The sequence below is a fragment of the Anolis carolinensis genome, chromosome 4 (assembly GCF_035594765.1).
Source record: "Anolis carolinensis isolate JA03-04 chromosome 4, rAnoCar3.1.pri, whole genome shotgun sequence".
Lineage (NCBI taxonomy): Eukaryota > Metazoa > Chordata > Lepidosauria > Squamata > Dactyloidae > Anolis > Anolis carolinensis.
The window spans coordinates 41,583,565-41,596,953 of NC_085844.1; the positions used below are offsets into that span (position 1 = coordinate 41,583,565).

The 13,389-nt window shown below is 41.8% G+C and overlaps 1 protein-coding gene across 2 annotated transcripts in view; it reads right to left on the reverse strand.

Moving 5' to 3' along the window:
• Nucleotides 1-13,057, reverse strand: part of c4h8orf34 (chromosome 4 C8orf34 homolog) — a 110,205-nt gene extending 97,148 nt beyond the window's left edge. Inside the window, exon 1 of one of the 2 annotated variants that reach the window (XM_008108557.3) lies at nucleotides 12,749-13,057. In XM_008108557.3, coding sequence (XP_008106764.2) covers nucleotides 12,749-12,817 — 69 coding nt within the window. In that variant the 5' untranslated portion in view covers nucleotides 12,818-13,057. Of the gene's footprint in view, nucleotides 1-4,593; nucleotides 4,729-12,748 lie in introns of those variants that run through there. The other variant, XM_008108558.3, reaches the window with a different exon arrangement.
• Between the last annotated feature and the right edge of the window lie 332 nt (nucleotides 13,058-13,389).

Genomic DNA, 13,389 nt, shown 5'->3' on the forward strand with positions numbered 1-13,389 from the left:
AGATGTTTCGCCTGCATCTGTGGCTAGCATCTTCAGTGGCTCCAACCACAGTTGCAGGCCAACCACAAATGCAGGTGAAACGTCAGGAGAAAATTCTGCTAGAACACAGCCATACAGCCTGGAAACCACACAGCACCCCGGTAATTCTGACTGTGAAAGCCTTCAACAATACATTAAACTCATTTTGTTAGACCACACAAAACCATCAGTCTATTGAACCAAGAATATAAAATACTTATTTCAATATTTGCTTTGCGCCTGAATTCCTTTATTAGCAAATTCAGGAGGAATAGCAAACTCTTATTTTAAGAGATAGTGCCATGCATTCTAATTGCAACGATTACTTTACAGTATCAGGCAGAATACTTTGATACAGGGTTAGAATTAGAGATGGATAGTGATGAGGAATATAGTGAGAATGGAAGAAACATCTAGCTCCACACCCTTCCCTATCAGCCCATACTGAATGTCATATCACATGCAGGAAGTATTGAAAGTCAAATGGGAAAATTAACTGGATACTGTAATTTCTGAAATACAGTAGACAACATTTTTGAATTTACCACTACATCAGCATCAGTTAGCGAACACTTATATAAGATGCTACACACTTGGTGAAATTCTCTAAAGTGATACACTTAGTTTCTCCTCAATGCTGGAGGGGTTGTAAAGATAAGGGAACTATGAATCATATGTCGTTACAATGCAATCAAGTTTTTTTTAAAAAAATGTTGGAATGATGTTCTAAAATTCCTGTCAGATATGCTGAATCAAAAAGTATATTACAGTGAGACTTTTCTTCTTCTTTCCATCTTCAAAGGACCTAATTCATCCCTTAAATATAAAGACTTTCAGTTCCCTTGACAGCAGTACGCCTAAAAATGGCTAAGGAATGGAAAGTCACAACTGAGATTTCTTTTTCTTCTCCTGGATAAAAAGAATATGGTTTATAGCTACTGTGGAAAAACTAACATACCGGTATGAGATAAGAGCATTAAAAGGGGAAACAGATGGAGATAGTTGCCTTGATTTGGTATCTCTTTTCTGTATATACAAGCTCTGAAACAACATTATCTGAACCTCACTAACAACACTTGAGTTTTTGTAATAATCCATTTTAACTACTGTACATTACAAAGGCAGCAGATATATAATATACTTCAATGTAGTGATACTGAAGCCATACCATGCAATTTAGTTAAAACCTGTATTTTTTATTTGTTTTAGCATCTTGTCTTTCTGTTCTTTTCCTTTTATAACTGTATTTAGCCTGAATTTTTTTAAAAAAATTACTATGAAGTAAATGTAATATTGTTGAAATTTAAAAAGTTGAAATTTAAAAAGGTCAGAGTATAAAACAAAGTGCAAACATCTTTCATGTGATTCTCTGTAAGAGATGGATTGATGTGCTTGTACAATCCAATCTTCTCTGAAAGACAAGTACTGTATCAAGTAATACACATCACATCTCTTGTCCTCTGTCTTTTTTTTCTTTTTGTTCTTTTAGCTGCAGAACAGCAACTTTTCTATCCAAAGGCTTCACCCCATTTTAGGAAGGATGTAGACAAACTGTAGAAGATTATAAGGGACAAAGATAAGGGATATGAAGCAAAACATGTGAGGAAAGGTTCAGAGGATTACACATGATTAGCTTGCTGCAACAGAGACAAAGATGAAGGTTTGTTCACTGCTGCTCTGGAGGATAGGTCTAGGTCTAATGGTTTTAAGTTACGAGGGAGGGAGGGGGGAGGTTTTGATTGAACATTAGAAAGAACCTCCTTAGAGTAACAGCTGTCCGGCAATGGAAACAATTATATAGATTGTGAGGTCTCTTTCTATTGGCATATTCAAAAATGGCAAGTTGGTTAGTTGCAGGGATGCTCTTGCCAGTTTTCCTGCATTAAACAGAGAACAAGACTAGCTCTGCATCTTGTGGTGCCAGAGCACAGTCTGTTCAGTGTCAAGTTGTTCAGTCTTCTGTGTGCCCAGGAGGGAGTTTTTCATCTGGTATCCATCACTGATTGAGGTTCTGGGTTTTACCGGTCATTTTTGGACTTTCACCTGCTGAAGTGTTCCTGTGAGTATCTCTGTAGATCTTAGAAAACTGTTTCTTGATTTGGCGTTGGCAAGCGGGCTGATTTCCAAACAGAGGATGGGCCGGAGATGTCAATGCCTTGGTCCTTTCATTGCTGGCTGCTACTTCCCGGCGGTGCAATATCAGGTGGTGCAATACTGGCTAAACAATATAATATCTCCAGCAGTCTAGGGTGTAGACATCCTGTGATAATGTGGCACATCTCATTAAGAAGCACATCCACTGTTTTAACCTGGTGAGATGTATTCCATACTGGCATGCATACTCAGCAGCAGAGTCTCTTCTTCATTCACCTAGTCGTTTCCAACTCTTTGTGACCTCATGGACCAGTTCACGCCAGAGCTCCTTGTCGGCCATCGCCGCCCCCAGTTCCTTCAAGGTCAACCCAGTCACTTCAAGGATACCGTCTATCCATCTTGCCCTTGGTCGGCCTCTCTTCCTTTTTCCTTCCATTTTCCCCAGCATCGTGATCTTTTGCAAGCTTTCCTGTCTCCTCATGATGTGGCCAAAATACTTCAGCTTTGCCTCTAATATCCTTCCCTCCAGTGAGCAGCCGGGCATTATTTCCTGGAGGATGGACTGGTTGGATGTTGTGGTCCAAGGCACTCTCAGGATTTTCCTCCAGCACCAGAGTTCAAAAGCGTCTATCTTTCTTCGCTCAGCCTTCCTTATGGTCCAGCTCTCGCATTCATAGGTTACTATGGGGAATACCATTGCTTTGACTAAGCGGACCTTCATTGCCAGTGTGATGTCTCTACTCTTCACTATTTTGTCAAGGTTGGCCATTGCTCTCCTCCCAAGAAGTAAACGTCTTCTGATTTCTTGGCTGCAGTCTGCATCTGCAGTGATCTTCGTGCCTAAAAATATAAAGTCTGTCACTGCCTCCACGTTTTCTCCCTCTATTTGCCAGTTATCAATAGGTGTAGTTGCCATGGACAAGCAGGAAAGAGGAATGCCACTTGGGAGGAGATATCTCCTCAGTAGAGTACCAAACTCTTGCCAATAGTCAATGCACCCCAAATCATGGAGAATGCAACTGGCCATTCAATAGGTGTGGTTGCCATAATCTTGGTTTTCTTGATGTTTAACTGCAGCCCGGCTTTTGCACTTTCTTCTTTCACCTGGTGATAAGGCTCCTCAGCTCCTTCTCACTTTCAGCCATCAGAGTGGTATCATCTGCATACGTAAGGTTGTTAATGTTTCTTCCAGCAGCAGAGTAGCAAAGCACAAGAGAAAATGCCTTCACTGTATCTGATTGTGATCCCTAGGTTGTGCCAGTCAGCTTTCGTATGATATATATTATGTGCTGCAATGCTCCAGTGGGATTCCTTCCCAGGCAATCCTCAGAGCTCAAGATGTTTGTCTGTTCTTACCATGAAAAGCACATGTCTGCATTTTAAATGGATTAGAAATCAGCTGGTTTTCCCTGTAAAAGGCAGGGGAGCTTCTGTTCAACCATTTCAAAGCTCCCAACTTGAGAGGTGATGGCACAATTTTCAGCATAGATTAAACATCATGATATGCATTAATGGTTTTTACTATCTGCAACATTCTAAATTCCTCATCCACTAACAGAATGTGTATGAATAATTACAGCTACTCTTTACAGAAACATCACAATGCCTATGTTATATTTCCAATGCTGTGTATTTATTTTTCTCCTTTTTAGGAAGACACTGAAGGTTCATCTCTCAGAAAGAGGTACAAATATAGCTGAAATTGTTCTTATGCAACCAAAGCCTAATGGATTTTTAGTTCTTATGTTTTTTTAAAAAAAAACAACAATGCTCTTACGTATGTCTCCCAGAAAATGTGGTAGTAATGTCATTCATTCATACAACATTTAGCCAAAGTCCACTACCCCAAGACACATGTGTGGTGTGGAAACTAAACCTTTTCTGGATGTACTTTTCAATATCATACATTAAAGAAGATATGAAAGTATTGAACAGGCATAGCCTTTCATGGAAAAATGCTGGAAGATCTGCTTGTTGTTACTACATTTTTAGCAGATCGCTGTAAACTACTTACTAATTTAGCAATTCCCCAAAAAACATTACCCTGGATTTACCAAAGTTGTCATTTATTGCCTTCAAGTAATTTCAGACTTATGGTAACTCTTATCACATGTTTTCTTGGCAAAATCTGGCCAGATGGAATTTGCCCTTGCTCTCCTCTTAGGCTGAAATAATGTGATTTGCCCAGGGTTACCCAATGGGTTTCCAATATGGCTGAGCAGGGATTCAGATCCTTACCTCCCATTATCCTAGCCAAACATTCAGACTACTATACCACACAGGCTCTCACTCTGTCATACTGTGGAAAATTACAGTAGTGGCCCTCATTAATTTAAAAGGTAATGTGTTAACAGATCTAGGTAAAGGAATCCCCGGACTGGCAACAGTAATGGAGCCTGGCAGCAATGGGCCTTAACTGCTAATACTGGTTAAGATCTTTTCTTAATTTACAACAGAAGAATTAAGCAACACCTCACTGACCTGGAGCAGGTTGAATCTATGAGCTGAAAACAGAGCTGGAAATATGAGCAGTAGTGATAGTAAGAAAATGAGCAAGCAAATCACTTTCACAACTATCCCCAGCTGCATTTGCTCTACTCAGTGTTGCAGCAAAACACTAACCAATTTTAAAGGCTTTTTAAAGTAAGGACCTTTTTGCCTAACTTTGTTCTTAAAGGAAAGAAGAGGTAATTTTAGCAATTTTCTTAAGAAAGTCTTTGAAAACTGAAGCTTTTGTAGACTGTTTGAAGTTTGAAATTTACTCGCATAAAATCCACAATATTTTCTGCAAAAGACATTGCTTTTGCTATTAAAAAGCAAACATTATTTTCTACTCAGAAAAAGCTATTTCTTACACAGCAGAAGCTACAGTTCACTAATTATTCTCAGAAGTAATAATAATAACAACAACAACAACAACAACAACAACAACAACAACTTTATTCTTGTTTCCAGCCACCATCTCCCCGAAGGGACTCGGGGCGGCTTACAACAGGGACATGCCCAGCATAACATATAACATCATAAAAACAGTGATTTAAAACAGTAGTTAACACAATACAGCAATAAGATATGCACATCAAATAAATACCTTAAAACTCTAAAAGATGGGCAGTGAAGGAGCTAATCTAATCTCCTTGGGGAGAGAGTTCCAGAACTGGGGAGCCGCCACCGAGAAGGCCCTCTCCCTCGTCCCCACCAGGAAGGCGAGAAGCGCGAGGAGGGCCTCACCGGATGATCTTAGGGCCTGCGTGGGTTTGTATGGGAGGAGGTGATCGTGGAGATAAACAGGACCACTTTCTGTAGCTAGCTCCGGTTATTAATCTGGCTGCCGATCTTTGTACTAGATGTAGTTTCCGGGCCATCTTCAGAGGCAGCCCAACGTAGAGTGCATTGCAGTAGTCCAATCTGGAGATAACTAAGGCATGGACCACCATGGCCAAGTCAGACTTCACGAGGTACGGTCGCAGCTAGCGCACAAGTTTTAATTGTGAAAAGACCCTCCCAGCCACTGCTGACACCTGAGCATCAAGCGTTGAGTCCAGGAGGACCCCCAAGCTGCGGACCTGTGCCTTCAGGGGGAATGCGATCCTGTCGAGCACAGGTTGCCACCCTATGCCCCGATCGGCCGTACAACTGACCTGGAGGACCTCTATCTTGTCAAGGTTAAGTTTCAACTTGTTTGCCCTCATTCAGTCCATCACAGCAGCCAAGCAAGAATCATGCACTGCTTTCTTCAAAAACCACAATACCTTTTTTGCAGGAAAAACAGTGTATTTTGCAGAGAACATAACACTTACAAATTTTAAGCAGAGTAAAACCCCAAACTGCAAAAATTCTCTTCTGTCCAGGATTCTTCTTATCAGCATCCCTCGATATTCCAAAAACAAGTTTGATTAAAAGATCAAATAATTTCAAATATTTGTTTTATCTCTCTGAGATGACACATGTATTCACAAAGTGCAATGCCAAGGGTATTGGCGAATCACGACTGATACTAAACTGATCTAAATCCAGTAGGTGAGAAATATCAGCTATGCTGAATCAGTGTGCTCAAAACCCACAAGCTGTATCAGATTCACACCATCTGGGAGCCATATGTAACTTATTAATATGGCTGGATCACATTCTGGTAGTAATAACGGATGATTTTTAGTACCCCAAATATCACTTTATTTCTAATGTTCTTTACAAGTCACTACATTCACAAAGATGAATGTTGCTTAAGTAGACATTACTTCCCTGGTATAGAAAATATAGAGACTATCATGCCAATTTCTTTGTGACTAAGAACATAATAATACCACATTAGAGGTAAGTTACAAATTGCAACTATTTGGCCAAACAAAAATAAATAAATTGCTACTGAACACTGGGTAGTTCTTTATGCCTGAATTACAATGTGTTTTAATAGCAACATCACCTCACTTCAGAATGTATTTTTTATTATATGAGCATGCCTTTCCTTAAAAAATTGGGTAGTGAGTCCAAAGAAAGAAAATATTTCAAAAGCTATGCAAAATTCATTTTAGGTTTTTATTTTTTATATACAAGATTTTCATATATAATTAACAGGCTTGTATCACAATAACTAAAAAGGCAGTAAATCTGAAAAGGCCTAAAAGCATGAACATTTTGTTTTTTTAAGAGTCAGACTAAGTAAATATTCACTTTAACAACAATAATTGTCAACATATATCCTGTCCTACGCTTAAAGAATTAAAAAGGTTTAATAAATGATATATCAAAGCTCAGCCTAAATTGAAAAATGCTACGAACTCTGGAGATGAGTATACAGGCACTTCCTGAGTTACAAATATCTGATTTACAAACAACTCGTAGTTAAAAATGGGGGTGGGGCAACAAGAAGTGAGAGAAATCTACTCCTAGGAAGGGAAATTCACTTCAAAAGAGTTATCATAGGGAAAAGCTGTCTCCATGGAAGTTTTCTCATCAACCTTTACTTCCACAACAAGCCAACTTTTTCAAAATCCAATTATCACAATAGGGACAGAAAGTAGGGTGAAATCTTGTTTATAATCTGCCTTGTGCTTCCATTAATCATGAATGAATCTGTTCCATGGTATTTTTGTTTTAGATCACCCCAAAAAAGCTAATAGCTCCAGTGTCATCTACACTGGCATTCATGGCAAGCTTAAATCTTCAGCTGACCTCTCATTTACTCTCAAAGCAGAGCAATGCTGCTTTCACATTATACACCCTGAAGCAAATGCTCCCATGTGCTGAGTCTGCATGTGCATCCCTCACCAGCCTCCTGTCCAATGAGCCTCTGAAACACTCTGAATCCCTCACATTGAAATGACAGGAAAGGGTGAAGCAAAAGTCCAGAGGGTGTCTTCTTTGACCAAAGCAGTGCAAAGTCACTCTCTGACCCCATGCCCTGGCAACTAACAGGACACTGTCCTCGCAGTACTTGCACGCACAGATACAGGAAGAGATGTCCACCAAAGGCTGAGCTGCTCACAGCCTAAAGGTGCCAAGCATGACTCTGGGTGAATCCTATCCAGTCCAGTTTCGCTGACTCTCTGCAAGTGCAGCAATAGAAAATTTCATTAAGTGAGGCGTTCAGCGGGGGCATGGCCATAAAACCATGTCTCTCTTTCACAAGCAACTACTTAGTTATATTTTTAAAAAGTGAGAAGGAAAAGGGATTATGGTGAGCACACACACATGAGGAGAAATCTCACACACCATACACACATATGGGCAAAGGGGCTAAGAGAAGACAAATAGTTATTGGAACGTCTCATGATTAAAAAAAAAAGAATTATAGAACAAAACAAAGTAAATTGTACGCAGTAAAGGCAAGAACACAATGACCTAAATCCAGTGGTTGGCCCAAACTTGAGTACACCTACAGAATCAATTAAACGTAAGTGCTGACTTATTAAGGCTGCATCTACACTGTAGAATGAATGCAGTTTGACAGCATATCAGCTGCCATGGCTCAATGCTATAGAATTACTAGTTTGGTGAGGAAACACCCCCATTTGTCAGGGAAAACTTAAGACATTAAAAAGCTACAATTCCCATGATTCTACAGCACTGAGCCATGGCAGTTAACATGGTGTCAAACTGCATTCATTCTACAGTGTAGATTGGTGATTCCCAACCTATGGTTACCAAGTACTAAAATATGGTCCTTGGCCTCACTGTTACCGCAGTGTTGCAACAAGAGCAACTGGTCTTGCAAAACCTTCTCATAGTGCCGAGGCAATGGGGATATCATGAAAGGCGCAACAAGTCTTCTGACTGCTGCTTCTCCTCCTCCCTCCCTCCCACTGAGCAGAGCCATTCCACATGGCCCCTGGAAGCAGGGGTGCCTTGGTGTCTTCGTTTTAAGGCCTGTTTCTGGGGTTATTTGGGATGCTGATTCAGAAAATTGCATTGGATAGACCACGTCAGCTCTAAATTATTAAATATGGTTTTCTGTGGGTGATCAAATGGCGACTACTAGATGGCATATGTTCTGTATCAGAAACTAGAGCTGATGTGGTCTATCCAATGCCATTTTCTGAATCAGCACCCCAAATAACTACACCAAACCCAAAAAAAGGTTGGACACCACTGGTGTAGATGCACCCCGAAGTTCCTGTTCATTTAATGGGTACATTTTGGTTGGGACCAACAACCGGATTTAAGCTAAAGAAGAGAAATCTCAAAAAAAATGAATGACCGCCCCTCACCCCATTAAAAAAATAAGTTAGGCCATATAGTAGAAAGGAAAATCAAATCATATGTTCAAGATACAAGATCTGTCTCACAACTGGAGTGAGGCAGACTGCTAAAGGTAGATTATTTGGGGTCCATAAAAGAGCAGCAAATTGTTAGCCATTTACTGGGTTGCTGTGAGTTTTCCAGGCTGTATGGCCATACTGCAGAAACATTCTCTCCTGACGTTTCACCTGCATCTATGGCAGGCATCTTCAGATGCAGACCTCACAAACTCTGAGGATGCCTGCCATAGATTTGGATGAAACACCAGGAAAGAATGCTTCTGGAACATGTCCATACAGCCTGAAAAACTCACAGCAACCCAGCGATTCCGGCCATGAAAGCCTTCGACAACACATTGTTAGCCATTTAGCTATTATCAATACACTTTTTCTGACCGGAAGGATGGAAGCACTTGTGGGATTCTTTTTCCTGCTTGAAGTGCCAAAATAATTTACCAGCTTCCAGGTACTATGGATGTTAATTGGACAGAAGCAGAGAATTGGTGGAGCACTTGCTCCTCTGTCTCAGATAGCTAAACAGACCTGGCAGCATTGAGAGGAATAAAAAAGTGAGAATACCAGCAAGTGCAGCTTCCTCATTAAAAACCTAGGATAGGGGGGAAACTATATTCCCTATTGTAGCCCCATTTTGGGGGCTTAAAGGAAAAGGGCCTAACCTGAATACACCAAAAAAGGACACAGCATATGTGTGCCTTCATGTCGTCTGTGGACTTATGGAGAGCCTATGCATTTCAGAGGGTTTTCTTACACAAGGAATAATATCAAGAGGTGGTTTTGCATTCATTTACATCCATTTTGACAGCACCTGCAGGACTCAAAATCACCAGAAAGGAAACAGATGTGCATACACAGACAAATATGAAAAAGCAGGAGGGAGCAAAACGTTCTTGAGACGAAAGGGTGTTTCTACAGTGTAGAACTAAGGCAGTTTGACATCCCTTTAAATACCAATGCAATGGGATAATGGGAGTTGCAGTTTTATAAGGTCTTCAGCCTTCTCGGCCAAAGGGTGCTAACGCCTTACAAGCTAGAACGCTCAGGATTCCAGAACACTGAGCCGTGGTAGTTAAAGAGCAGTCAAGCTGCATTTATTCTACAGTATAAATGCAGCCTTAGTCAGTTAATTGCTTCTGTAGGTCTCCTCTAGTTTGGACCAGCCATTATATTCTTGCCCTAACTGCAGATAGATCTCTTTCTTTGTTGTATTATTTTTTAAAAGATCATCAGACCTTCCAACAACAGATTTTTTTCCCTAGGAACCCTATAGGTACATTTGTCTTCTCTGAACTCCTTTGCCCATATGTGGATGTGTTGGTGTGTGAGATTTCCCTGCATTGATGTGTTTGCTCAGTATAAACCTCTTTTTTATCTTCCTTACCTGTCTAATCTTTTTTGAAAAAGAAATTAACTGAGCGGTTAGGTCACTGTGAGTTTTCTGGGCTGTATAGCCATATTCCAGAAGCATTCTCTCCTGACGTTTTGCCTGCATCTATGGCAGGTATCCTCAAAGGTTGTGAGGTCTGCTGAAAACTAATCAAGTGGGGTGAGAGAAAGAACTCTTGTCTGAAGCAGGTGTGAATGTTTCAATTTGCCACCTTGATTAGCACTGAATAGCCTTTCAGCTTCAAGATCTGGCTGCTTACTGCCTGAGGGAATCCTTTGCTGGGAGGTATTAGCTGGCCCTGATTGATTCATGTTTGGAATTCCTCTGTTTCCTAAGTGTTGTTCTTTATTTACTGCCCTGATTTTAGAATTTTAAAAATACTGGTAGCCATATTTTGTTCATTTTCATGGATTTCTCCTTTCTGTTGAAATTGTCCGCATGCTTGTGGATTTCAATGGCTTCTCTGTGTAGTCTGACATGGTGATTGTTAAGAGTGGAGGCCAATTGAAACATTCACACCTGCCTCCAACAGACAAGAGTTCTTTCTCCCACCCCGGACATTCCACAGATATATAAACCCCACTTGCCTAGCTTCCAACAAACTTCACAACCTCTGACAATGCTTGCCATAGATGTGGACAAAATGTCAGGAGAGAATGTTTCTGGAACATGGACATACAGACTGGAAAACTCACAGCAACCCAGTGATTCTGGCCATGAAAGCCTTCAATAACTAAGTAGTTTATTTATTTAATTATTTATTTATTTTTATAAATTTATACATTTATTTTATACATTTATTTTAATTTATAGTTGTATCTACACTGTAGAACGAATGCATTTTGGCATGCTTTTCACTGTTCTGGCTCATTGCTATGGAATCGTGGGAGATGCAGTTTTATAAGGTCCGTAGCCATCTCTGCCAAAGGAGAGCTTATGCCTCACCAAACTATAACTCCAAGGATTCCAAAGCATAGAGTCATGGTAGTTAATAAATGTTGTCAAAATGCATTAATTTTACTGTATAGATAATAATAATAATAATAAATTTTATTTATTGCCCATCTCTCCTGATGGCTCTAGATGGATACAACATATTCAAAAAAGAAATGAACATAAAAATACAATAAATTACTATAGATACACATACATACAGGGTTGCTGTGAGTTTTCCAAGCTGTATGGCCATGTTGCAGAAGCATTATTTCCTGATGTTTTGCTTGCATCTATGGCAGGCATCTTCAGAGGTTGCGAGATCTGTTGGAAACTAGGCAAGTGGGTTTATCTATCTCAGGGTGGGAGAAAGAACTCTTGTCTGTTTGAGGCAGGTGTGAATGTTGCAATTGGACACCTGGATTAGCATTGAATAGCCTTTCAGCTTCAAGGTCTGGCTGCTTACTGCCTGGGGATGCCTGCCATAGCTGCAGGTGAAACATAAGGAAAGAATACTTCTGGAACATGGCCATACAGCCCGGAAAACTCACAGCAACCCAGGCCCCTTCCACACAGCCCTATATCCCAGAATATCATGGCAGAAAATCCCACAATATCTGCTTTGCACTGGGTTGTCTGAGTCCACACTCAGATAATGTGGGATTTTCAACCTTGATATTCTGGGATATAGGGCTGTGTGGAAGGGACCCTTGTGATTTGGGCCATGAAAGCGTCCAACAACACACATACACATACATACATGAAAACTTATACCAAACACAGCTACAGAATTGACAAATAGTGGTAACAAAATGCAAATCAAATAGATGCACCAAGACCGGGTAGGTGTTGGTGTCTTTGCCATAGTTTCTGTCAAAAAATGTAAATTTTTTTCCGTGTCAGGAGCGACTTGAGAAACTGCAAGTCACAGGGTTGTTGTATATTTTTCGGACTGTGTGGCCATGTTCCAGAAGTATATATGTGGGCGAAACGTCAGGAGAGAATACTTCTGGAACATGGCCACACAGCCCGAAAGACATACAACAACCCTGTGATCCCGGCCATGAAAGCCTTCGACAACACAACAAACTGCAAGTCGCTTCTGGAGTGAGAGAATTGGCCGTCTGCAAGGACATTGCCCAGGGGACGCCCGGATGTTTTGATGTTTTACCATCCTTGTGGGAGGCTTCTCTCATGTCCCCATATGGAGCTGGAGCTGATAGAAGGAGCTCATCCGTGCTCTCCCCAGGTGGGATTCGAACCTGGCAGCTTTCAGGTCAGCAACCCAACCTTCAAGTCACAAGGCTTTAACCCACTACTCCACCGGTCAAAAAATGTATTAGAAAATATAAACAAGAGGCACTGAAAGAAAGAGAGCTAAGCTAGAGCTCAATGCAAGCACTGGGTCCATCTCCACTCGCCTCTCAAGGAAGGGCTCTCAGTCCCACGGATGGCAAGCAACAAAGTTACTTGGCGAGTGGCCCCAAAGCGACCCTTTCCCATGAGGGTGGTGTCAACAAAGAAGAGGCTCTTTCCTTGCATGCCTTGCCTTCCCTCTTACCTCAAAGAGGGGCCCGATCTTGTTCTTCTCCAGGTAGGCTTGGATCCGGTTCTGCTGGTGAGACGCCATCAGATGGGCGAGAGAGAGAGAGAGAGAGAGAGAGAGAGAGAGAGAGAGAGAGAGAGAGAGAACTAGGCTTCTCTGGTCCCTTTTTTCCCAGGCTAAGGAGGCTGAAGGAGGAAGGAGAGGGAGCGCGTACTGGCAAGGAAAGGCTGGGCTCGCTTCACCTCTCCATTCAGCGGGAAAGGAGGAGGAGGAGAAGCGAGGCGGGAGGGAAGGAAGGCGCAGCAGCTCTTGTGTGTCTGTCCCGCTCCTTGGCGACTAAGCGGAGAGGAGCCGCTCCTCCAACACAAGCCGCCCCTAGCGACGACGCTCCGGCCGAGACCAAGGGCGACCACAACGGGCGGCCAGGCTGCTCTCCGCACGGACCGCCACCAGGGGGCGCCGCAGCCTTCGCAATGCGCTCAAGCAAAACAGGGAAGCCAAAGCAGAGGGAGTGTGTGGGGATGAATGGCCATAGGCGTGAGAGGCCCCATTCACACGATAGGAGTCTGCACCAGGCATGGGCAAACCTAGGCCCTCCAGGTGTTTTGGACTCCAACTCCCACAATTCCCAACAGCCGGTAGCTTCAGTGGAGACC